The 27,562-nt window shown below is 40.3% G+C and overlaps 2 protein-coding genes across 2 annotated transcripts; one reads left to right on the forward strand and one right to left on the reverse strand.

Annotated features, from left to right (window-relative positions):
• Positions 1 to 4,832: 4,832 nt before the first annotated feature.
• On the forward strand, positions 4,833 to 20,892 carry LOC145489200 (uncharacterized). The gene is made up of 9 exons (XM_081468132.1): positions 4,833 to 6,074; positions 6,352 to 7,020; positions 13,623 to 13,742; positions 14,300 to 14,425; positions 15,529 to 15,993; positions 16,723 to 16,884; positions 17,271 to 17,624; positions 18,581 to 18,660; positions 18,994 to 20,892. The coding sequence occupies exons 1-9, from the start codon at positions 6,014 to 6,016 to the stop codon at positions 19,153 to 19,155; spliced, it is 2,199 nt and encodes a 732-aa protein (XP_081324258.1). The 5' UTR covers positions 4,833 to 6,013; the 3' UTR covers positions 19,156 to 20,892.
• A 728-nt stretch (positions 20,893 to 21,620) lies between these two features.
• Positions 21,621 to 27,035, reverse strand: LOC145489201 (uncharacterized). Its single transcript, XM_081468134.1, has 2 exons — positions 26,734 to 27,035; positions 21,621 to 22,492 (listed from the first exon to the last, which is right to left on the reverse strand). Exons 1-2 carry the CDS (start codon positions 26,934 to 26,936, stop codon positions 21,673 to 21,675), a joined length of 1,023 nt encoding a protein of 340 aa, XP_081324260.1. The 5' UTR covers positions 26,937 to 27,035; the 3' UTR covers positions 21,621 to 21,672.
• Positions 27,036 to 27,562: the final 527 nt, after the last annotated feature.

Raw genomic sequence — 27,562 nt, forward strand, 5'->3', positions numbered from 1 at the left:
ATAGCTGACTCGGTCCGGCTCCATCCAGCTGAGTTTTCACTGGTTTTCACTGCCGCAAAATTAACACATCTAACTCAAAATCCCCAATAGGAAATAAAAATGTATTCGAGCCTTAATCTTGTGTGTTAGTGTTCCTTCTTCTAATAGAATTGTCTCCTCCCTTCATAAAATGTTCTTGTTGGCATTCAACAGAAGGCGACTAGAACTAGTAAAACTGAAATTGCGCATGCATTTTCACCTTACACTTCTTTCCGTTACTTTTGTGTTACGTAAATTATATATATATAAAACTTCTATTGGAGACTTTTGTTCTTCTTTTATGTGTTAATCGCTTCTTTTTTCTGTGTAACCAGATTAAATTTCTTTCGTGAGGTTTCCTCGTATACGTTTGTATCATCTAGCGGCTTTTTTGAATAAATCAACCACAGTGTGCTTTGTTTTCATCGCATTCCAGGTTGTCTCTGTCTGAGATCCTAGCAAAACAATCTTCCCCCTAGATTTACCTATCAAAAAAAGACACTCAAAAAAAGACACTCAAAAAAAGACAAAAAAAGAACGTACATGGGGACCTCTTTGGAGTCGACGCTAAAATTTATTTCGATTAAAAAGTTGAAGATTGCTACAAGAAAGATTCACGATCAGTTAATGTTTTTTCCGTCAGGTTTGTGGTTATCACGCCTTAGATATATTTTTACCCACCTAAAAGCATTCGTCTTTGCGAAGGAAGAACCTCTCAATTCTAATCTCATTGTGTCGTCCGTGAAACCACCGTTATTTCCGAGACATGCCAGCCACACTTTAAACCGCAAGACAGTGGAGCAGTTGAACAGTTAATTGGCTTTCTTTGATCAATTCAAGATTTCTCAGTGCAGTTCTATTCAGCTCAGTGTCTCAAGTAATAAGGAAGTATAAGCCGATTTTTTTTCTATCCTGTTCTTTCCTTCCTAGGAAAGGAAAAACAGGATCGAAAAAAATCACCAAAAGGACACAGGAAATAACAAAAGTGAGAAAGTTCATTTTGTTAATCGGTGTTTTTATTACGTAGTCAGGGTCACGCAACACCGATTACCCACCAACCGCTCAAAACGTGGGCTTGGGATCCCTGTGCTCTGGCACGAAAAAAGTGGATTCAACCATAAGAACTTAGTACCTGAGACAGTGCGTTGTCAAAATTAGATTTCACTGAGTAGGCTAAGGGAATTAATTTACAGGAAACCTCAAACATTACTCCATCAACAGTTGCAGAATCAAATTGTTCGGCCCTTCATTCTGAAAAAGGTAAATTGACAAGATCACAAATTTAAAATGAATCATTTAATCTAATCTGAAAAGGGTAAATTGACAAGTTCACAATTTAAAATGATTCATTTAATCTAATTAACAACCAATTATATTTTTAAGTATTCGACCTTGGTAACTGGTGACAGCCAAGCCCTTGATAACTATCTAGTTAATTATAGCTAACCAATATACAAGCTTTGAAAAGTTGGATAGCTTTTTTCGATGACAGAGGAAATTAGGTTATGGAGAACCGTATGAAAATGTCCTCAGTCGACGGGGAGATGAAAGCTTTAATAGGATTCGTTACACTAGTGAGCCGCCTTCAAAATTTAATAATGAGGCAGTGATGATTGAAATACATAACAAATATTGTAGAACATGTAGTTTTCGCATACGTTGGTGATCATGAAAATTCTTGAAATCATTTAGCGCGGAAATCAGTCGACGTGCAATCTGCATGAATTTGCCGCAGTCTTTTGACCATTCGTAAATTGGTCCGTAGATTTCCAATAGTTCTTGTTTGTGTTGTTTCAAAACTATCATTAAAACGTTTGTTGAAATTGTTTCGAGAGCAAACAGCGTGGTTAAATTCGTTAAAAGGAGTCTTTCTCCAAATTGTTTTAATTTTTGACCCGCCCTTTTAGGCTTTGCATTTTTCAACTGTTCACAATGTGATTCTGTTTTGCGCAACACTAGAGAAGTTTCATTTATTTGTACTGTCATTCGCAAAATTTAAGATCCCGCTGGCCGACTATGCGTGAGATGAGTACGAAAATCTTAGTATTCATTTGGCTAATCGGCTCTTTCGGTCGTTCGTGATCGAACCCAGTGCTGTCCCCTGTCTACCCTGCGAGCAGAGGTCCCTTCGATCTTCATCGAAGGGACCTCTGCTCGCAGGGTATCCCCGGTCTTATTCCTTCCGGAAGATCGCGAACTCATTTCCCTGCCAAATTCAACATGGCGGCTATTGTCACAGGAGCCTGGAAAAGTGAAGGGACCGAACAAAGCATTTAATTACCCGTGGAAACTGATCAGTTCTGACTATATTCATACAAGCAGCATATTCGTTGGTGAGGGGAAATCCTCGGCCCGGGGAGGCTCCCATGTAAAAAGGACGTTAGCGCTCGTCGGAGGTACCGAAAGTTTCAAACAACATTTGATTAAGTGACATTGACTGTTTTTCTGCTCAATATCCTAAAAAGTACCGCGAAAGCCCCCGCTGTGGACCTTTTTAGGCTGAACACCCCAAGAGTTACCAAACAAGTACTTTATTGAAAGTTTTGTTTCCATTAGCTCTTGGTCAAAAGTTTTTTGATTTAGCGAGGTAGGAATCTGCAGCTATTTTTTCAGTCTAGGATTTCGACATGATAAGTGGGTGAAAAAAAAAATAGATGCCCGACATTTCTCACGTCTTGTCCTTGATCAGATGCTGAATGATTAATTCATCTAATCAACCTTGATAGTTTATAAATTTAGGGCATGGCCTGAGTCTATTTAAAGACCCCATTAATGAGTTTCATGTGTATAGCTTATCAGTTTCACCTATATTTATATATAGCCTTTTTTTAATAAATGCCGAATAGAATATATTATTTTAGCAGTGCGTTTTACGTTTCATTTGTTAATCCTCCTGGGAACGTTTTTAAGATTTTGCGCTATGTTTGAGTTTGAAGGTTCTTGAAACAGTTTTGAAATTAGGAGTTTGTCATGAAATGCTTTGTCGAAATGTGTTACGTAATGTGAATTTTTTAATAATCGACAGTAACGAGGTAACCATGATTGCCCATGAATAAAATAATGCAAACAACGATAACTTGGGGAAGATTTTATCGGTCACGGTTAATGCTCAACTGGAAAAAAAAAGTTGAATTTTTAAGTGTTTGTTTTCTTTTTCCATGAAGATGTTATTCTTTTGTCAAGAATCTAGTCCGCCCGTCGCCTTCCGTCTGCCAATGGAAAATATTTTGGTTTCATATTCAAAAGACGATAACAGCAGTGTCTAATTTCTCGAAATATTGGCAGTATCTTCATGGTACATGCCTGACAAAAACATCATAAATTCTCACTATGCAATAATTATCAAAGAAGAGTGAATTAAGAGAAGAGTTGTTGACTTTGTCTGTGCCATAAAAAAGCGCACTTTGAGATTTACTGTCAGTGTTTCATTTTTGTAGTCCATAAAGAACTACAGACCTTTCCAATATCTGACTTGTGATAAGCAAGTCCATAAAGAACTTTCCAAGCTCCGTTTTCAGGTATCTGACCGGCTGAGTCAAATAACTAATCAGTGCGTTTTGCCACTTCAGTTCATCACATGACACTTTGAGGGAAAAATTTCACCTCTTTTTAGCAGGAAGTTTCTCGGTTCGCCAGCTGCCGGTATTTAAACCTCCGACTCTTAGCTGGCGATTAAACATTTATAGCTCATTCAGGTCATTTTGACGCGCAAACAAATTAAAAGCCAGAATCTACCATTAAAAGCATAACTGAGGTTTATCCGGCCATTATCTTTGAGATATGGTTAAAATTCCGCCACACACACCGCGGAGAAAACACTGACCCAAGCGGGCGACGAGTGTTTCTTCACTTATCAGCACGTAAAGTTAATAAGAAAGATATATTTTCCAATGAAGTATAAGAATTGATGTTATCTTATGCAAAAATATCGCCATTTTCAAACCATTTTCCGTCTGATAATGGTTGGTAAACGAAAAAAAACAATGACTTTGTTTCCGGCTAAGGGCGCCGGTTAATTGCGAGTCAAAGTTTGAGCCGGCTTTTCGATTCGCCCTGAAGATACAAAAAAGCAAGGTGAAGAAGGTTCAGGAACTGCGAGAAAAACAGAAAAAGCGAAAAGGCTTAGCAAAACTAAGTACTATCGAAAACATAGCATTTAACAATAAATCCGATTAAAGGATAAGAAATAATCCAGCACAGACTTTGATATGGATTTTTTTGACGGTACATTGTTATTTAACTAGTTCTCGAACGGCTAAAAATAGTCTTTGGCAAATAACTTTAGAAAAAAAATATTGGATATAAGATACGTGCTGTTTCTCAGCGTTATTCACGCCCAAGGGTTAGGTCAATCTTGCCAAAAGCCAAAACCATTTAATCGATGTGGAATTTCAAACGTTCAGACAATATTAAGTCACTCATCACACATTATTTGACTTCTTTAATAAAAGTTTCTGTCAAGCTGTGAGAAGTATCATAACCATTTCAAAGCTATATTTCATCTCGTATCAAAATTTTAACCTTTGTTATTTGATCGGCACTCTCAAAGGACACTGGCTGCGTGGTGAATGAGATCACAAAGAAGCTTACAGAAAGTTCTGTTCCTGTTCTTACAAACTCAGACAGTGAGATAAGCATAAAGCACAATAAATAAAATTGTTCATTTTCGCGGATAATTTGATTTCACGCTGTGAAATGCGTATAAAAACGCAAAAACCGATGAAAACTGGGGCATTACCTTATTGAATGCAAAAGCGATAAATAGATCTTTCTTTTTATCAGCTTCCAAAAGCATTCCACAGTACAGGGGGAAAAAGCACGCTTTTTTTTACTCGTGAACGAAAAAGCAAATTTGTTTTCATTGGTTTCCAGAGAAAACTGAGCCCAAGGAAACTTAATTTGTTTCAAGTGCTGTTGAGAGACGTGATATCAGAGAGGAAATTAAGTAGATGACAGGCCGATTCGCTCACGTTCTCATAAAATGTTTTTCCGTCCTCTTTATTCAGGACAAGACAGCCAAGGTTGTAAACAATGTTATTGAGCGGCAAATCGTTATCGCAACAAACAAAACAGTACTGCGTACGTTTTCGTAACATCGGCAGACACGGTTGTTTTTTAACACGCGCTGAAGGCAGGGAAAATTCTTCTAGACGTAAATTAAACCTTTAAAGACTAGCGATTGACAGTTGATGTCAAAGACCTTGACCAATGGGAGAGTGGACAGATAAAGATGGTGTATGGCTATGACTACATTCCAAAAAGGAATATCATTGGTTTCTTGACATAGAAATCGTTGGACAAGAGAGGTTATCATCTTAAGGTGCTCCACGCGAAATGATTGCTACAAAATAATTTAACTATGAAAACGTCGAATTGCCAAAACTACACTTGTCATATCCGTTTGCCTTTCTATTGTTGCTTGCGATATACGACCGCTTATTGGGCGTGAGCTTAGCAAACAGCCATATCACTTTTTATCTCATAAACGTTAAATTGACGCAACGTGCGAGTAAATCTATTATTGTCGGGGTCTCAGTTTACATAGTCTTCCAAGCTAAACCCAATAAACTGCTTAGGATCGTGTGAAATTTACAAGTTGACGCCAAAAAAGTCGACATTTGATCCCTTCGTTGACTCTGACCGCAGCATCGTTTTTCGCTCGCACCAGAGGAAATGTCTACACTTCATTAAGGGCATATACAAATTCTCTTATGAAGAGCGTTAAGTGATCTACATCAACGGCATTCGACAGATAGCAATTCACTGGCTAATTATCAACTCCGACGGATCGGACAGTGAACCCATATCTGGCATTTTAATACTGCTCCCTCTTGCTATTAAACGCGGTGCCTTGGATTTCTACTCAGTTTTTCCGCAGATTGAGTCGCTGCTTGCTAGTCAAGATTTGCATTTTAGTTTCCAGTTAACGCGTCGTTCTGGACCAAAGCTGACAACAGAACCAACATTTACAAGCTGAAAGCAACTGAGAAACACAATGCCCGTCTTTCATTTCCAATCACCGCTCGGTATTGTTCTTCTGCTGTTGCACATAAAAGGTTTGAAAGTTCTTCTGTTTAGTGGTGCTTCTAATCATTTCAACATTCTCATTAACAAGCCTTCTATTGTGTTGCCTTTCTTAGCTTTTATTTGGAACGAGCACAGCTGTTTTGAGCTCCGTAAGAACGTTCCGCGCACCAATTTTCAAGCTTCGGTTCCGATCTGACTTTTCTTGCTGATATGAGAGCACGTAGGCCTGTAGCATGGAGAAATGTGTAGTTATACTCATAACGCTACATGTCACATCCTATACTAACGCGCTGCAATGTAATTCAGTCCTGCAGTGCGCCAACAAGTTAGAAGTGGAGGTAGATCTACAGTCAGGCCGTGTCATACCATCAGCAGATGCAGTTAAAACTCATGTTAACTTCATCTATGGGCCAACTTCTTCTTCTGCCCCTGATCGGTGCGATGGCCAAGCGGTTGTGCGGCTGGACTTCAGTGGACCGTACAAAAAGATCAAAATGGAGCTGATGTACGGCAAAGAGCCTCGTCTGTGGACAGCGAGCATATCATCTGCTCCGACAACCTATGGCTTCGGATGGAACTATGGTTATTCGAGCAACTGTGCTGCTGCTGAAGTGTACAACGATCAATTTCGCGTCTACAGCAATAAGCTACCTGGTTTTATGTACCACGTAACAGACGGAAACTCTCTCATGGCTGTTGCAGACGAAGTTGTGGAAAAGGGAGCGAACATGACAATTGACATCACAGATGAAGCTGTCTCTTGGAAAACGTTCTTTGTGAACTCTTCGGAGCGTTATTGGGATGACATCAAAAACAGTCGGCACCTTTTTACGCTGTCAGAACAAGAACCAGCTTTCGGTCCCCCAACAGACAGCTTTATCTATGCGGCATTTAACCGAGTCCCTTACGGAAATTTTCACAACGGCTCAGGCCTTTGTAAAGTGCGAATAACATTCAAACGGGAACTTGGGAAAGGTAAGAGAGAGCGGACACCACTTTGTTGTTGTAATTTAGGGTTGCAAATTTGCGGGTGTTTTTCCTTGTTTACCCGATCGCGGATTATCACTGAATTGCTGGTGTCTGTGTTTACTTTACAAAACGTTTCGTGGAGTGCTGCTGCAGGAGAGATGATAAATTTAGCGTGGGAGGAATTTACATTAGCAAGGACGTGCTAATTTGGAACGATTGATTAGTGTGCACTCCTCCACTCCAAGTTTTCAGCATTTCAATTGAAACTCGCACATCACATTGCACGCGCTTAATATTGTTAACGCAGCCCAGCGTTGTGTTGATTTCCCGCGCGTAATGTTGGCTTCCTTTTGCGCTGTGTTGGTTTTTCGATTGTATCTTGACTCAAATGTATAAATCTTGTTGTCGAAATAACTGTGGTGATAACATGGTAGTAAGGTGATGCTTTAGAAAGATAATTGAGGGATTATTTTCACACCAGTGTTACAGAACATATTGGTCCCATTTGCCTTCTCGTTTTGCTTTTTCTTTTGCGGTATTTTAAAAAAATGTCTTCGTGACCTTGCCTCACGCAAAGGCGAGCTTTCTCATGCTGTTTTTTGTTACGACAGCAAATTATGACTCCCTCCAGACAAATCCATGTCGCATAATTATCTCTCAAAATTTACTGATCACTTGAACATTTAAGGCTATTATCACTTTTGAAGGATGATACAAAGACTGTTGGACAGTTTTTGCACAAGCGAGGTCGTTTTCTTTCAAATTGACTTCCGGTAGCAAACATTCTCTCTGGCGTGTAGATTTCCGACAGATTTTGCCAAAGAAACCGCCTGCAAAAATAGAATCTCAAGACCAACTGGGTGACATGAAGTAAGAAATTAATACCAGGGTAGACAGAAACTGGCCCTTTGTCCTAGCGGAAAATGGCTGCAATGACAAATTTTTGTTCGACGATTTCAATCAAGACTATCAATATTGCTTTTTAACTGGTGCAGGTTTTGCTTAGAGCAAGTAATTTCTTAATAAAAGGCTCCATTATTTGATCATACACTCAGGAAATCTAATCCGCCGAGAAAATTACATTTTAAATCGATATTTTCTTTTCCATTATGTAGTACTTAGCGGTATCGCCTGTAAACACATCATGTTGTAAGTTGACATGGCTAATTGTTTCATTGATTTCGTGCATGTGGCCGTAATGGTATCTCATTGTTCGAGGTCAGTTTGAAATATGACAGAGAACCGCATTCCGGCATCAGAAAATAATGGGGTTTCGCCGCGCGTCCAAGACATAACAAACTCCTTTACGACAAAGGACTCTATAGATTTCCTACTGTGTTCAATCTCAATTTCACAGTTAGAGAATTCTCATTTTCTACGCGCATCCATTGAGTATTTTGCATAGCTGAAATTTGTAGAAATCCAGTTTTGACATGAAGGGTTCCGCAATACTGGGCGCCGGTCCCTCTGGCGGAACAAAGCCCGGATTTTGAGCGAGGGAATCTGACAAGAAAATTGCAAAATTGTTGACAACATAGTGAGCCGAGCAACTCCCAAACGACGAATTGAAATGGCTTTTATGAACCTGCTAATGTGCTATGTAATACAAGCTTTTCTTATAAATGTCTTCCTTTTGCTACCGTGTTGTTCGTTTGAAAAGTGGCTGTTTTACTAGAAAAAGCTTTCTTGGAAACGTTTTCACGAGGTTTCTAATTCTGTTTCGAGTGCTTTCCAATTAATCATGTGAGATGTTTTACGTGCTTGAGATAATGTTTGGACAAGTTGCGTGGGCAGAAAATAAGTGTTCAAATGTGATTCAACTTCTTCCACAGATGCAGATCGTTTGTACACGTATCTTTATCTACTTTATTTTCATGTCACAGTACTAGTCAGTGGAAGTCCGCAGCTCAAGACGAAAACACTAAGAAGCTGAAAACATATTTTAAGTCGATTTTCAGTTTCCGTCGGCTCACCAAATTCCCTACTAACCGAAGACGCTTCAATAGAATTATTTGCAAAGAAATTTTGTATAATGTTGCACCATTTACTATAGTTTTATGCCTGTAGAGTTAAATTAATTTCGCTGAACTTATTCGCTGCCAAACTGGCACACTTTAATTGACAAGCGCTGACAGTGACTTCATTCATGCATGATTTAAAACACAGGTTTTAAACATGCTTGACCTCCAAACGAATGTAGGAAAAGAATTTCGGAACAAGCGGCTTTTCCCGATATCTTCATATTATAGGGGAAAAAGAAGATTTTATCAGCCAATACTTTCAGTTCACGGCCTTTCCTCTACAAAGGTGAGATATTTTAGGAAATCCTTTAAATTGGGCAAGGTCTCGCTTTCCTGCAACTCACGCACTGTGAGGTCTTAAAATCGAGTTCAAAAACCTCTAAAGAATTGTTTTAAAAGGTTAAAGATAGGCAATAAAAAATATCTGGAAGCTGCAGTCAGGGCCGTTACGCCGTAACTAGTAACAGGTAAACCGTTTTTGTCACTAATAGTCACCACAAACACCCTAAATACCTCGGAGGAGAATTCAATCATGGACCGACATGGACACTGCGTCGGTCATAATTTTTTCATGGACATTACCTCAGTCATAATTTTGTTCTGGTACGGCTCTGGTAGTGCTCAACTCGCATGATAAAAATGTGAGCTGAACGAGATTGAAAACGATTGCAAAACGGTAACCAGATTTTCTTTCAGTCCCTGAAATCCACTTAGCATTGACTGAATATTTTCTGTATTGTTAGTTTTACTTGGCTTGGAATTCAAAATTAAAGCAGATAATTTCAAAAAATAGACATAGCGTGATTTTGTCTGTAAAAAAACGCAGTTACTGCTTAAAAAGTAACCGCAGAAAGACGTACTGTTAATTAATTTATTTATTTTAAAATCCAAAATTCAATTACAAGTGTTGCGGGGTTTTTTGCGGTCTTTTGACGAATTCGCCATGACCACAAAGGTTATTTAGACTGGAACGAAATGGAATTTACACTCTTCACTCTAGGAAAGATTTAACTGTGTTCTTTTTAAGTTCTTACTGTGAAAAACACCAGTATGGAAATCCCTTACTTTACAAAATTTTGTGCGCGAGCGAACAAGCCGCCGGGAATGACATTTTGCAAAAAACTGACATAGGCTGTGAAAAAAAAAACCGCGGTTCGCGAGATGGATAATCAAAGGTTTTTCCTGGCGTGTTGTTTTCGTGAATTGATCCCCTCTGGAGGAATTGAAAGTCTACTTATCATTTCATTCAGCATCACTGCTGCCGGTTTCTCCTGTTAACACGGAACTTCTCTCGTTCCGGTCTTGCTTCAAAACTGACCAGCCTGTAGGGGTTTCAGCCCGGAGGAGGAGGGTACTTCCATTTTTAGGTTATATAGGTTTGTGCCGATGTGAATGGTATGTTTATCGGGCAGTTTAGTCTGGGATAGGGCATAGAAATCAGACAGTTTTGGTCTAGAATAGGGCCGTACAATTTATCGGAAAAGTGGCCAGTGTATAGATAATTTAGTGTAGACCAGAGTTCTTTTAGTACCCGGGGGGTTACAGAATAGAAATTGAAACTCGGAAGTGACTTTGCAATATATTGGTTTAGTTGGCGTATGCTGGACTACGATAGTCATAAGGTTTCTTCATGGAAAATAGCTTATCTGGGTTAGGGTAGGGAATTTTAGACTTAGAGTGTACCCTCGGGGGTTTCAGTTAAAGTCCGTCACGCGCAAGAAACAAAGCTGTTGCTTACAAACTATCCATCAGGTACGCTGAACGACGTCTTTTACACTGAGATTTAAACGACAAAGCTTATCACTAAAGAGCTATTTGAAGAATTGCCAGATGAAATCGGACGTGATTCAATGGATGGATTTCAAAATCTTAATTTACTTTCTGTCAAGGAATTGATAATTTGCTCTTTAATGGTAAAAAAAGCCTGTTATTTAATTACACAGCTATGACTTTTTACAATGATAATCTTGTTTCGTTTTCATACTGAAGTTTAGAAATCGTGACTTTAAATAGAATGCAATACCCGTATGACAAGGAAAACGAACAAACACAACACTTATTATTCTGCAAAAAGAAAGAACATAATCTCTTTGATGTGTTCATTGTTGATTGAGTGCCTTTTTCCAAAGAAATTGCTTTCGATAGTATATGTAGACCTATTGTTGTTTATATTCATGCTTTGCAACTAAATTGACTTAAACTGCATTAACAATCTGGTGCCGCCGGAGTGCAAACCAAAGGTTTGCGTGCTGTATCCGTAGGCGATGTTTTCCCAGCTTATCTAATGGTATTATTATTGGAAGCCAAGACTAATTTGAGAACTATGCAGTCGTGTGAACGAATAAATCTGTTGTGAAAACATTTTCTTGCCTGCCTGCCTGCCTGTTTGGCTGCCTCGTCCTTTTCTTACTTTATTTCCCCATAGATTTTCAGAGGCTGTTGCCAGTGATAAAAAGCACCAACAATCCTTGTTAGATATCGTTATGCTGTGTAAAACGTTTCCCATTTTGATTTCAAGATGTCGTCTAGAGATTTGAAAGGACACTGCCTGTGCTTAGCTGCATTATTCCTCTTTGCATAAAAAACGTAACGGCTCAACAATAAGTACAATTTTGCCCTTGTGTCATACTCTCGCCTGTGTTTTGATGGCCCTATCGGACAGAATGTTCCTGCTTTCTTGGTCCTTGCAAACCAGGTTTAAACGATAGCGAAGCCAACTGGGTTTCTCAATGAAAATTACACACAAACTGTCTTTATTTTTACATTTTTGTCGGCCAGACATAAAGGAAAATCACATTACGAATGCTAACCACAGTACGTGTATAACTGCTAAATCTTGTCAAATTCTGTGCCCTGGAAAATTTCCTTAAATATCTTGACCTTACCCTTTCAAAAACCTTAACCTGCACTTCAGCATGCGTGTTTGATCTAGCATTTTCTTCTTGCGTGTTTTTGTATTCTCCAACGTAGAAAGCCTCTTAAACTTGGCATTGTTAGAAGCTCATTACGAACAGACTTTCTCGGTTAGACCTTAAAAGTTTCGAATTTTTAGCACGAGCACTGCCAGATTAACAGTCGCATGGCCAAGCAATGTAAATTGAAATAGAACACAAACACGTTTAACAGCTGCCAATCCAGTTATGTCATCGTTCAAGAATAAATTATACGCGCAAAGTCAAATTTTTGAAACAACTTCGGAACTTAAACATTTCAAATGGAACTCGTTCAGCGAGTTAATAATTTAGGTTATCGTGAAACGTTTTTTTATCATCTCCTACCAACGTGAGCTCATGGAATACTACGGAAATCATTATTAGATCGATAAATTAAAGTCTGGTGCTGTGTCAATCTCCATCACGTGAATTAAAAACTTTTGTCACGTGGATACTATTTATTGATCAAGGAAGCCAACATAAAGAGCTATAAAGCTGCATGACTTTTGCGTCCCGGGGGGTACTCCCTTATACGGGCTATATAGGTATGTGCGGCCCCAAAGGGTATGGTTTTTCAGCCGTTCTGGTCATAAATAGGGTATAGATTTTAACTGATTTTGGTTATAAATAGGGCATGGTTTTTGCACTCTAGCCTTCATATGGTTACGTTTTTAAGAAGACGCCACTTTTTCATCATTATCGAAAAGAAAAACAACAAAAGCCCTTCACAAATTATGTTTATGGTAACTTAACATTGGTCTGAAATAGGGAACCAATCATAACGCAGGTCTGAAACAGGGTTTTGATTTAAGGGTCAGGTCATACATAGGGTTTCGAATTTTTGGTCAGGTCATAAATAGGGTAGGGAATATCGCAGATTTTGGTCATAAATAGGATAAGGGTTTTGGGAAGCGGGCCGCACACCCCCACTCAATTTTTCTGGAAGTACCCCCCCCCCCGGTTTCGCGTACACCTTGTTACAAAACAGAATGGATCTCTTTAGAATCAGAAAGAACGTCCTTTTCTTCAATGTTGAATACATAGCGTGAGTTTTCCGACCCTGTTGCATGGTTAGACCGCGCTATTGTCGTTCATCCTATAATAGAGAAAAACGGTGTTAACGTGGCCATGGAGTAAGCGTAAAAAAGCACAGCTTCGCTGACGAGACACCCGCAACGTGAAGCGGTTGAACCTCGCAACCTCGTCTCCAGGATCTGCTCCACTTTAAAACCGTCGAGGAGAAAACCCTGGGAACGAGGTTGATACCATTTGTTCAGATCCTGTACTACGAATCGAAGCGCTTCGAATTTAAATGTTCTAGGGCAGTTTTACCACTGAGTTTAGATTACTAATTGTGAAATACGCTTGTTAAGGAGTCCAACTGGCTATTGAACCAGAGTAGCATCGATCCATGTTACAGGGAGAAGGGGTAGGACTCGGGACGTCTGGAGTTCGAGCCCAGTGCCCATACACCTCGGCCAAAACGCATATAGTTCCCTAAGGAACGGTTATATAGACATATGCGTGACGCTTCCCTAAGTGGGTAGAAGTGTTGCGTGATAATAAACCAGCCCTTTATTACATAGCAGTTGCGCACTTTCCAGTACATTATAGACAACCATTTAAAAAATCGTTCCTCTTTTACTTCTTGCAGATTCATCTTGTGCCACTGGCTCGAACGACTGCGACAAGAACGCCAAATGCAGACCAACCAAACGTTCTTTCAAGTGCGTTTGCAAGCCCGGTTATCGCGGAGACGGAAGAAAGTGTATAGGTCAATATCTTCGTATACAATGATCGCACGTGCATGAAATGTAGTATGCCAGTTTGCATGTTTGTCTGTGCCGAGCGTGCCTTAAACCAGCCTTCACAGAATTTTCAGGATATTGAGCTAGATGACCGGCTTAACAGGTTTAGCAAAGGTCATCGGACAGAAAAGCTACAAAGTAGATAGTCCTTTTCTTAATATTTGTATTCTGGAGGTTATTAAGATTTATTAACAGTCGCTTATACGAAATAGTTCCGTTTCAAACACACCTGTGATTATTCCATGACTAATACCTTTAACTCTGTTTACCTCTGTTAATCCGATTCCAGCCTGTGTAAACAAAAGATCGCTCATTTCATGATCATTCTCCGGAAGAAAACGTCTAGGATTCGACCTCGAAAAATTGCAGTTGATGACGTAGCTGAATATAGGCTCTGTAATTGGCTCTTGTCCGGGTTTGAATGTTAAGAACCAACCACAGACACGACAAGAATCGATAAGGAGTTTTCCTGAACTGTTCATTTCTTTCTGCTGGGGAATTTATTTTCCTTTTCTTATCTCAGAATATGATCCTTGTTCTGTTGACAATGGAGGATGCCAACACGTGTGTCGTCACAGTATAGGGGGACACTTCTCCTGCAGCTGCTATGAAGGATTCGAACTACACCCGAACAAGAGAGATTGCATGGGTAAGCTTAGTAGATGATTAATAAATTTCTTTAACAATGACTCTTTGGTTAATTTTTTTCTCTCTCTCTCTTTGGGGAAAAGCTTCCGGCTTTGCCCACTTAATTTCAAGATTAAAATATTTATACCTAATCAGACCTTTTTGGTACACTTCGGCGGCATAGCAGGAGAGAGTGGTCGAGCCATGGTTGGTATTTTGGCTCAACCACGTCTCGCCAAAATACCCATGGCGAGACCAAGCGAGCCGGATAAGCCGCCGAAGCCTACCAAAAACGTACGATTAGGTATTTACCGTAACCAAATTCGGCCAAGTGAGCATGATATCGTAGCCATATCAGGTCAGTGACTTGATATCGCAGGATATCAGCACAGTAGACACGGCTTCTGATTGGCTAATTGCGAATTCGGTTACGGTAATCCCAAATACAGACCTCATCTTTGTGCAATATACATTACTTAAGTAACTTAACGGTATTAAAAAGTACAGGAGAGACCCCTAGAAAAAATCCACTTGTTTAAAGAAGTTATATCACTGATAACGAACCTTGAAAAAATTCAACCTAAAATTTTCAAATTAGCTAGTCTTTTTGTTTTATTATTACATCGCGAAAGAATTTGATTTACCATCCTGTAACTCCTTTATTTACACTTATTATCCAACTGCAGCAAATACCGTCTAAATAACAGTACAAACATACAGCGATATTGTACAGTTATTTGTACAGTAGAAAACCTGTTTGCCGTACAGGTCGACGCGCACGCAAAACTGTCACACTTTCCGTCTTTCATTGATAAATTTATTGAATATAGCAGTTTGATAATAAATGTCTTATTAGATGTTTTGGTGTGTAGTATCGCTTTATCTTTTTACTCGTTGTTTGTATTTACAGCACAACTCGTAAATACAGCATAACTCGTGAAAATATACAGCGATACTACACACCAAAACATCTAATAAGATATATGTATTAGGAGAAAGGTGAGCAAAAGAGGTGAACAATTCATCGAAACAAACGTAGTTATTTATAAGGACAACCAATGGAAAATCTGAGTTCGAACTCTTGTGCTTAACTAGGGCTGTTTTATTATTGCTTGTCTTTCGCAGCTAGAGGGGAAGTCAGCAAACGCTTCCGTGTCCGACTGACTCAAGTTTCACCGTGCAAATCAAAATCCCAAGACATAACCGATCAAATACTCTCCAAACTTCAAACGATTGTGCTGAGCCAGGATGTGTGTAACTTCCCCTGCAAAATCCCCAAGCCTTACTTGCGCTGTCGCCATTTGAAGCGGGTCGACAAATTCGTGGCGTCGGTGAATTTTGACATACAGATGAATCAGAACGTGATATCCACGTCGAAGTTTTGCAACAACACGTGCGCGCGGTGCCAGATGGAGGAACGACTGCAGAAATTGATCTCTGGCTTACGCATACTCACTGATAACAACAGGTTGAACGTGACGCTGTCTGGGGAGACATTCACCGTCACCAAACGAACACTGAGAGTTACCAAGGAGAGTGATCAGTGCTTCGGAGACAAAGACAGGTCGAAACGAAAGATTAAGTGGCAAGGTGAGTAGAGTCAGAGTCCCATGATGTCTGGACAAGAAAAACAAAAATTGGATGGGAGCCCAGGGAGAGTGATTTTAGTACAAGCTGAGAGAGGTCTTGAACAGGCTTCCAGGTGGACCATTCATACTTTCTCCCCCACCCCACCCCTGCTTCGGCTCTTCTCTATCGATTGACGGGAACTCTCGTCCTTGAGTGTCGGTTGCAGGGTCAATTTTAGCTTTGATAAATACTTAAGCCCACTAAGAACTCCCTGTGTCATCCACCTCACTCTTTGATGCTTAATTAAGCTCAAAAAGATTTTTATTTGCCACTTGACGGGTTCAATTTTCAGACAGGCGCTTGACCATTACGCCCATTAAGTCCTTCTCTGACCTGTAACATTACACCCATACCGACTGACATCTAAATTTATCCACTGCACTCTTGAGACCTTCATGATAACCTGGTTTATAATCGTTGCATATGATTGTGAACTCGCTGAATGAGTTCTATGTGAAGACCTTTGAGACCCTTGTTGGTTAAAGGATAAAATACTCCTCACTGCTTGTCGATTGACAGATCAATTTTCATTTATTGCACCCTTCAAATCGACGCTTAAGCTCGCAGGAAACCTCCTTTGACATGTAGCAGTGATCATGTAAACTAACCCTATATGTTGAAAGGCAGTTCAATCGTTCCTCGACGTTTAAGCACGGTGAAACTCACCTTCACATACATTTTCATCGACAGATCGCTGCCAGCCTGGCAAATACTTTGATGTTTACCTACGCAAATGTATGAACTGCTCTCGGGGATCCTATCAGCCTAACAGATCTGAGAACTTCTGTTTCCGTTGCCCTGACAACAAGACTACACTGGATACAGGTGCCACTGATATCTCCGAGTGTTTAGGTAAATATGACTCATATTTACCGAAACCTGTCGTATTTTGATGCATGTTCTATAATACAAGAAAATCATAAGTAAATCTGCATACGGGTCAAGAGGCCCCTTATCCCGGTTTCTGTGGAATAAAGCGATAAGGAATATTTCCACTCCCCCGGGATGGGATGCTAGTCCATCACAGGGTTACCCTCAGCGTTAAATTCGCTGGTACCCATTTATTCACCTGGGTTGAAAGAAGCACTGTGAGTGTAAAGTTTCTTGCCCAAGAACACAACGCAATGTCCCCGGCCAGGGCTCGAACCCCGACCGCTCGATCCGGAGATGAGCGCACTAACCATGCGGCCACCGCGCCTTCAGAAGAACAACATAAATAATGACCACTTATTTTTCAGAAACATATTGCGGCGGAAATTTAACCTCGATGACAGGCAACATCACATCGCCAAATCATCCTGACCCCTACCCCAAAGGGATCGAGTGTGTCTGGCACATAAAATGCCCAGAAGGCCGAGGTTTACTCCTTCTTATACCAAATATATCATTACCGCTGACCACAGATTGTTCGGATCACCTGATCATGCGCGAGAATGCCAGTCCTTTCTCCAAGACTACCCACTACGTATGCGAGTCTTTCACCGAGCCACTGTCTCTTATTTCGAGAAGCAAAGATCTTTACATCAAGTTTACTTCGAAAAGCAGCAACGCAATGGCGGAGGGCTTTAAAATTTTCTACGTTACATTCGAAGGTAAGCAGTTTTTATTTTGATATATAATCCAGCGTTCGTACACGTTTTTTGTATAAAAAAGACTTTTCCCATACTATTTATTTTAGACTCAAAACAAGAGCATTTCTAAAAATGTAACCCATTTATAACCATGATGCACTGCGACCGCAGGGTAAAAGTGGCGCAATGCGATACGCGACAGTAATGACAGGTTATAGGGTGGAGGGGGCTCAAGAGATGCTCCAATTAAAGGTTTTGGCTAAGGCAACATTTGCATGAAATTTGATTCGCAGGTAACGATTTCACTCAGTCACGCAAAGGGAACGAAACTGCGAGCGAGTGCGGAAAAATAAGGAGCAGGGGGAGGCGGTGGGGCAAAAAATAATTTCTTTCCTCCCTACCCCTCCCCCTTCCCCTCGTTATTTGCTCACCCCTTCTCACCTCACCCAACTTTTTTGCTCACTCCAGGCGCGCTCGTTTGCTTACTCGCTTGGCCGATCACTCAACAATTAAGCATTGTTGCAGCTTGAAAAAAAGATACTTTTTTCTATTTTTCCAGACTTTTTCTCTATTTTCCACACTTTTTCCAGGTCTGAAACTAGTTTGAAGATTTCTATACTTTTTTCAAGAATTTTCAGACCTTGTAAGAACCTCCATTGCCTCCTCTACTTAGCCCACACGCATTTTGTGCATCGCGGGATGGCCGTGCGGGATGATCCCAAGGAACATAGGTTGCCGATATTAAGACAAGATAATTATAAGTTATTCATTCGTTTCGTTTGGTCCAAACTATTATTCTAGAGCTCTGAAACTAAATTTAACAACGTTATAGAATTTAACAATCGACGTAATTAGATGTATCGACTAGAGTATCTTTGTGGAAGCATTGTGCTTTTACTTACACTTATGATTATTACCCGATGAAGTCACAATAGTAAAGTTTTGGGTCGTCATTTATCAAATCTCTTCTTTAACAGAGAAATGGCGAGATTTGGTGTCAGCAATTGTTCAAGATGGCGACTTGTATGGAAACAGTAGTCTCCGGAGAATATTACAGGTAAGTGATGACAGGTTTCTTAGCAAACAAGATAATCAGTGTAAATGGCGATAAACCAAAGTGTAAGACCTTGGTTTGAAAAGTTGTACTCGTTCCCAATCTCTCTCCTACCTAGAGCTAACGGTCGCTACTTTGCAGGTTGTAGCTAGCTACTTATCCAGCTGCAACTTTTAAAAGTCTTTAGAAATCTATGCTTCCAGGAGGGATTGTTTTATTGCAAGAGAACTTCTAGTGCCAAAGATGTCCCAAACAAATAGAACACTGTGGATGTGTAGATCATGGGCAGACTGATCTTGAGATAACCGATGTATTTTTCTTTTGTCTCTTTATCAGGATGAGAATCTTATTACTCGAATCCTTGATATCATGGTGGACCCCCAGAAGTTTTTTGAATATGAGCCCACAAGAGCACAGAACAAACTTCCGGAATTTTACGCCTTCGTCGAGAAAAAGGTTACGGAATTCTTTGATATCAGACCTTACGACCGGAAGTGAGCGTGGATACTTGTCAACAACAAAAAAACACACCATTGAAGAGAAAATTCTTTGAAAGGATTGAAACCCTGCCAGCAAACCAATAGAGAGCAGGCATGTATTATAGGATATAGACTAATATAATGTATTAGTAGAATTCTATTAGTACACTAATGCAAATGCTGTAATCTGATTGGCTGAGCCATTGAACACTATCAGCCATTAGTGTGCAGTGGCTGGAGGTCGTCTAGGAAATGACGACGTTTTTTCGTTCTTCCGACGTTTTAGAGGAAAATTTCGATGCAGATGGATAATTAAATTCCCGAGAAGTCTAAACGAAGGACATTTACGGTTTCTTGACTTTTAAAAAGGTGGAAATTATTAAAAAAACTGATGCGCGCGAACACACAACTTCAATTTTAAATGACAAGTCAATCCGAGCGATCTTTTTCAGGCGCAAAGTTTAATAATACGTCAAGAAAATAATTGGAAATCGTTATTTGAAGTAAATTTCAGCTAGAATTCTACTAAAACAATTAGATTATTCGCTCTCGATTTCTATGAGGTGATAGTTGATTCGGCCTTCGGCCTCATGAGCTATCACCTCATAGAAATCTCGAACTCATAATCTAATTGTTAATTAGAAAGACGATATTCCGTTTTTGAACAAGTTGGGTATGTAAAGGAATTTTGAAATATTACAACGCTTTTGAAGAGGTTAGTAACATCTGTGAAGAAATTTTCGAGAGTGTTATGTACAATTCCAGGTAGCGACCTGTAGTTTTCTCATTCTGAGCCCCAGAGCCATTCCGTTTTGAGCATGACTGAAGGCGCAACTCGCTTAGTCCAGAAAGCGAAGTTCTGGGGTCGAGAATGGTAGTTTTCTCTACACCTACTCGTAGTTCAGGGCGTGCGCGGAATTCAGGGTTCAAGGCTAAGTGTTGGAACTGAATTTCAAGTAACCTGAATGTTCTTTTTTGCGATGTTAATGTTTTGATTTATTTTGCGCTAACGTGTTTGCGCAAAGTAAAAAGCGGAAGCATATAAGGTATCAAGAATTCACGACTTATTTTATTTGCTTGTACTGTAAGTAACATAGGTATTAGTGATACATTATGTAATAATGTGAGATAGAGCATTACTTAGAGACGAATCATGGAACTGGCCCAATTACAGAATAGTGTACTGGACACAGTTGGTAACGTTTATGTTGACGACAATGTCCTTGAGACACTGACGCATCCGTCATGGAGTGACGTCTTCCCGTTAACAGATGTTTGTGTGTGTAAAAGTTTCGCCTCTCAATATGCAATTGTGCTTGCTAGTTTTTGTTAATTTTCAAAACGAAGTTCTCAAAACAAAACAAACGATATAGAGGTTTCGTTGACTGCCTGCACTGTTTAGTTCTTTGTTAAGACATGATTTACAAACCAATATTGTATTCGCTCTTTTACATTTCCAAAGACCAACCTGTTAGTCGTTACTAAACAGCGATCAATAGTTTATTTCCCCTTACAATGGCCACACAAAGACAGGCAAACCGGGTATTGAGAAAACAAAAGATGATCCCAAAGGAGCAATTGTGTTGATGAGAAACTACTATAAGAAATGTGTAGATAGACTAAACAAGATTTTATATGTTAATATCAAGACTTGCACAATTAACTCTACTCGTAAGATTAAACTTGTATAGATATAAGAAGATATGAAAAATATATATTTAGAAATAAAGTGACAAAAGAAACTATGTGCTGTTTTTCAGATCTACAGTGACTAATCGTTTCACTGCGTTACTTGCCTAGTTGCCTTAAGGTTTCCCCCAGGTCTCCACTGCCATTTTATTTTAGTAATGTAAGTAAAATCTGCATATGGGCCAAGGGCCGGCGGCCCATCAGGACGGCGCTTATCTCCGGTTTCTGTAGCCTGAAGCGACTGGGAGTATTTCTACTCCCCTTGGATGGGATGCTAGACCATCGCAGGTAACCCCCAGCATTAAGTTCGCAAGTACCGATTTACACACCTGGGTGGAAAGAGGCACGGTGAGAGTAAAGTGCCTTGCCCAAGAACACAACAAAATGTCTCCGGCCAGGGCTCGAACCCGAACCGCTCGATCCGGAGGCGGGCACACTAACCATGAGGCCACCGCACCTCAAATTTCATTAATGTAAAGGCCTTGCTATTTGCTAGGATTACGTGACTCGAAACGGATTGACCAAGGAAATAATATCTTGGCCTATGAACTAGACAGTGCAATTACGAGATTTGTGAGCAATTTTCCGCATTCTTTTTCTGCACTACCCGGGGAGTTCATTTCTCAAATAAGCTAGTTCCCGATTCACACCCTCTGTTCTCCCTCCGCCAACCAATTATAGCTACAGAAAGAGATAAGACAATCTACTTGAACCAAGTTTTCTATTCTAATATTAATATCCAGTAAGTCGTTCTGATTTACCTATTTCTAGTTCACTTATTTCCCTCATCACGACCTTCTCGATATGTTACTTTGAAACTTTAACATAGAGTACATAGCCATAAGAGTTATTCATCGAGTTCTATTCTTCCTCTTATTCCTTCTTCATTCAGTTTTCGTTTTTCCTCCACGTAATTTGACCACACCACTGCCATTAGGCCCACGGCGATTAGCACACCCCCCAAACATTCCAATGTCTTCAGGACCTCCCCTAAAACGAAATATGACAGGATGGCGCAGGACAAGACCTGAAGAGGCCAGGTCGCTGTGACAAGTGACGCAGATATCTGCATGTTACACCACGAAATTAACAAGTAGCATAACACGGAGGTGATAAATATGGCGTAAAGAACAGGGTAGATTTCTTCCTTAGGAAAGTACGTGAATTTTTCTGGCTTATTGACGTAATAAAGAGAAGCCAAGGCCATAAACATGGCGCCAAATAGATAACTCCATGCTGTAACATTCACGGGTTTTGTTTTCCAACACGAATCCTGTTTGTCGAAGATGAATTTTTTCTGAAAGAGGATGTACACCGACATGGAGAGTGTGTTTCCCAGGAGAAATATGTACCCCACAAACTGGATGTTAATAGAGGAGCTGGACCCCTCATGGTCTGCGACTTGACCAGATTTCTTCTCTATGGTCATGACTATAGCTCCAGCCACAGCTAAGAGAATGCCCAAACACTTTCCCCAGCCTCGCAAAGTACTGAAGTCTGGATACGGCTCCATGCGCACTATAATGGCGATTAAAGCTGTCCACACTGGGATCGCAGGTTGAAAAATGGAGGCTATGTTAGCGTTGGTGTAATAAAGTCCAAAGAGGTAAAGAAGCTGACTCCCAAATATTCCAGTTAAGCCAAGAATTGTGAATAGAGGGAGCTCCCTGGGGAGGAAACATTGAAAACGTCATTCGTGCCGTCAACTTTTTCATGTCCGTTATAGCTGTGAAATAATCGTCGGAACTGGTTCTCGAGGGTACGAAGAGAATTGTTTCGTGATGGAGCTAACAGGGTTCGACGGTGCAAAAAGGAGACTTCGCAGGCTTATCAAAGAAGCCCTTGGTAACAGGTTTTGTTTGACAACTAAACCCTGTTTTCATGGAATATGTCAGGTATAACTGATCAATGATAAATAACATTCGAGGTGAGTAATCAATGAGTAATTAATTTCTCATGGAATATTGCCAATACTCGATGAGTAATCAATGCGGACTATTATTAAATCGAACACCAAACATTTTGTGGAGCATCGATTACTGCTCATTGATCCAGTGATTTCTCATTCATACCATTGATCATCCCCCGAACGGGGGGGGGGGGGGCACTCCCATATGGAGTGGACGAGGATGCTCGTCGGAAATTTTGAATTTAACCCCTAAAAGAGACCAATCTGGGCGTGGCCGAAGCTTATGCAGACCCCTAAAAGAGACCAGTTTATAAAACAGACAAATAAAAAATACAGTGACTTCTAATGATGGCGAATTTGTTTATATGAGTTGAGTAAATATAAAGAATCAAAATTCTTTCTGTTTTGTTATTTTTTCGCGTGTAACCCTTAACGAGACCTTGACGGCTAAAAATAATGACATTTTGCCCAGAACACCCTAAGCGAGACCAAAATCCGAAATTTACACCCCTAAGCGAGACGACGAGCATCCCCGTCCATTCCATATGGGAGTCCCCACCCCCCCGGGGATTATCCTTGATAAGTCATTTGCTGCCTCTGTAATTAAAACCCGGACTAATATTCCGATCTGCAGTGATTGGCGCTTGAAGCGTTGTTCAAGGAATCAAGAAACCCTTCACCAGGTGTAACAGAAGAATTTGCTACAAGGAAAAACACTTGATTCAAGAACAGTAAAAGTTATTTAGGTTTAACAACAGAAAACAGCAAAGGTGGGGTGAATTTTTCTATTAAATCACGCATCACGGAGAAATTTTTTCACCAATCAGGCGTCACGTAAAGAGAAGTAAGTACACAACCAATTTTGCTTTCTCGATCCTAAAAGCGTCGTTAAAAGAAGAACTTTGCCGATTCAACCACAAAAATGCATCGGCAAATAAATATGTGACCTCTCATGCGAAAACGTTCCATACAGTATCCGTTGGAACGGCTGAACGCACGGCAAGTGAACTAGCCTGCGAACAGGCTCCCAGCGAGGGCGGAAAAAAACCTGGCGGGGGCGGAAAAAAAAGTCCGGCGAGCGAAGCGAGCCAGTAAGCACGAAAAAAGGAATTTCGCGAATTGCGCTTCCCCTCGTCACCATTCCGCTCTCGGCTCTCCCCGCTCGCCCTAGACCACCCTTGGCTAGCTTGCACTAAACCCATTAACCCAACTGGGAGCCTGTTCGCAAGCTACAAGTCAACGGATAATTTGAATAGCGATAGTCAATTTACTTGTTCCAAGATATCTTAAGACCACTTGGTTCTACATGAGTTGATAACCACTGAATATAACGAGTATTGACTCTGGAAACGTTTTAATGAAATGCAAACTGTAAAGATAAATGTGAGGGATTCATGGGATGTGGGCTGTGTAGGTATATGTGGGGGATTAATACGATGAGAGCTGTGTAGGTATATGTTGGGAATTAATACGATGGAAGTTGTGTAGGTATATCTGGGGGATTAATGAGATGTAGGCTGTATATGTACATGTAGGGGATTAATGAGATGCAAACTGAGAAGGTAAATGTGAGGGATTCATGAGATGTGGGCTGTGTAGGTATATGTAGGGGATTAATGAGATGTAGGCTGTGTAAGTATATGTAGGGTATTAATGAGATGGAGGCTGTGTAGGTATATGTTGGAAATTAATACGATGAAAACTGTGTAGGTATATGTGGGGGATTAATGAGATGTAGGCTGCGTAGGTATATGTAGGGGATCGATGAGATGTAGGCTGTGTAAGTATATGTAGGGGATTAATGAGATGTAGGCTGTGTAGGTATATGTCGGGGATTAATGAAATGCAGGCTGTGAAGGGATATTGAGGGATATTTAGGGGGGAGGAAGAATACTTGATTATATGTCCGGGAGGGATTGTTTTAAGAGAGATAAAGAGAGATGTGTGTATTGCGGTGGAGTTAACTAGCCGCCCAACCGTCCGGGTGGTGTCGCACTTATAAAGCGAAAGAACAGAAGGCTTGGTTGTGAGCCAATGAGAAAGTACTGACGTCATAGCCAAACTGAACAAACGAGTTTCTGACACCGGCTGGATTTGATTATTCAAAATGGTGGACATACCTTAACTTAAGGTTATAATATGCTAATTTGCCAAACATTCTTTATATGCACGCTTATGTTCTGTAACGGCTTTGTAATTTATACTATACATACAGTTATATATCAAAATACGCGTTCATTTTGTGTATCTTGAGTTACAGTAGCCGGATTAAGCCTTCATTAAAGACGTTCGTTTAAGGTTTTCTCTGCCATTTAATAGACACGTTGCAGCGAAAGGGTAATTCAAACTCGTAGATAGATGGATAGATAGGTTCACAGGTCTCGAATTTTAATGCATTACGCGATTAGAAATGCGTTCTGTCGAAGGCAATCCACCGTAGGAAAAAAGATGGCGTCTGTACATTTTACCACACAGCCTAAAAGGCACAAAGAAAGCCAAATTTTTACGTTATTTGTCCCTGTACAAAGGATATTAAGTAGCCTAGGTTTGAAGATTTTATAACGTTTCTGTATGTTTTTCGTGCGCTAAGAACTATGGGTAAATGTACCAGTCGCCATCTTTTTTCCTACGGAGGATTATGGCAAGGCTTGTTTCACACCAACTCTGGTTATACCTTTCGGATAACAAATTGCTAAACAAATGTCAATCAGGCTTTCGATAGTTACATTTAACCGCCACAGCTTTGCTTGACGCTACCAATCAATGGTACATCAACATCGATAATGGCCTTGTCACATCCGTTGTTTTTCTCGGCTTAGGTAAAGCTTTTGACACCATAATATTAATTATTCCAATAATTTTCCCCCGAAAACAAAAGTGGTGACCCGTACGGGAGACCGGGAGATTCGGTCTGTATCCATGAGGCACCTGGATAATCTGGGAGAGTTTTCACCGTCTGTAAGTGAACAGGCTTCTGACGAGCGCAAAAAAAAAAAAAAAAAACAGGGCGACCGAAGCGAGCCTGGCGGTCCCGGGTAAGAATTTTTCTTTTCAACCCTTGCCCCGGGTTGGAATTTTTCCCCCTCCAGACCACTCTAGGCAATCTCTGCCCGCCTGTTTTTTCTTTTTCCTTTTCCTTTCATTTTTCGAGGATTTACGGTATGCATTTTTTTGTGGATTTTATGTATTTTATGCCATTCAAAACTCCCGATGACTAATTAATGCGGGCTAAGCAATGATTAAAACTTTTGTGGGGCATCACAGGTAGCCCAAGCTTGATAGATGGGAAGCTCAATTTTGTTTTGACCGCGTTACTATTACGTAATTTGCGTGATTTGGTCTCTCTTTTAAAATTTTACTAAGGTTGGGTACTCGAGCCGAAAGCCGAGCGGACCGCCTGACGGAAAGCGGCCCTAAAATCCCCTCAAGGACTCTGATCCCCTCCAAATTTCACGTAGAACACGAACGACAGTTCTACTATCCATTTAGCTCGAAAGAGAGAGCAAATGGTTAAACTACAACTCGATGGCAACGCAACAAATCCGCTAGAAAACCACACAGAACGCGAAAGAACCACCACTGGAGTTCAGGTAAGCAATTTTTATCAAAAATTCAACAGTAATTTTTCGCAATTTTCGGCTCTATTTCTCTCCGCATGCAAACCCTTGTAAATATGCAAATCACGCAAATTACGTGACAGTACAGAGGTCAACAAAAAATTGAGCTTCTCATATATCGAGCTTGGGCTAACGGTGGAGGCATGGATTACTCATTGATTACCCATTGATTAATCATTGATGCCACTGAATAGTTATGTCTGAAATATGGCTTTCTCAGTAGAAAGAGAAAAGAATCTAAACCATTTTCATTTCTAAATTAAAATAGATGATTAAATTTTACCAAACTTCTTCAACGCAGGTCCGACTATCAATTCACTGTATTGGATAAATATTGCATTTGACGTCTAGGACGTGTACAGTAAAGACAGTAAACGCTTACCTCAGTGAAGGAATTTGAAATTTCTTCTCAGAGACCAAAGCCACCAACACTAGCACCGGGAAACTGCCCACATCCCGAATCAAGCAAAAGATTAAAGGATCTGCTTGGTTCTCTTTAGCAAATTTGGAAATTACGACTCCAAAAGCCCCAAATCCCAGCTGGACTACAACGAGAGCCAACCAAACCAACCAGACAACCGCCATCTTGGATTGATTTCTCGTGTCACCCTTGTGCACATGCTGGTCATATGAAGTTAGCGTGACGACAACAGCAATAGTTTATTGACAGTCCCCTATTGACACTCTCCTACTCCCTTCCCCTTGAGGCTTTTCAGTGACAATACAAGAGAGCTAAACTAATTAAGTTAAAAGAAGGGGTTTACAATTCAATTAAAAGGGAACGAATGCGATGAACATTAAACAATAATCATACAACATACAATTCATCATACAACAAATACTAAAATGTCGTGACATACCATCATGACGTGCTATTTAAAAAGTCAGTAATCAATTTGTTTTTCAGGTAAAGTTTAAAAGTAGAAATCGATTTTGCGGTTATAAGAATATTGTCTAGATTGTTTCAGATGTGCGCCATGCGGTAGTAAAATGTTCTAGCTCTGTCCGGCATTAGACTTATACAAAGGGATGTTTAATGGTTGACAACTTCGGGTCATACGCTAACTGATCACTGAAGTAACGGGGCGCTTGACCAGACATACATTTAAATGCTATGACAGCGTCACGGAAGAACAGATTTTGTTTAATTGGAAGCCAACGTAGATCTCTTAATGCGGGGGTTATATGATCAAACTTCCTGGTTACTGTAA

This window comes from Orbicella franksi, chromosome 6, assembly GCF_964199315.1.
Source record: "Orbicella franksi chromosome 6, jaOrbFran1.1, whole genome shotgun sequence".
Classification (NCBI taxonomy): Eukaryota; Metazoa; Cnidaria; class Anthozoa; order Scleractinia; family Merulinidae; genus Orbicella; species Orbicella franksi.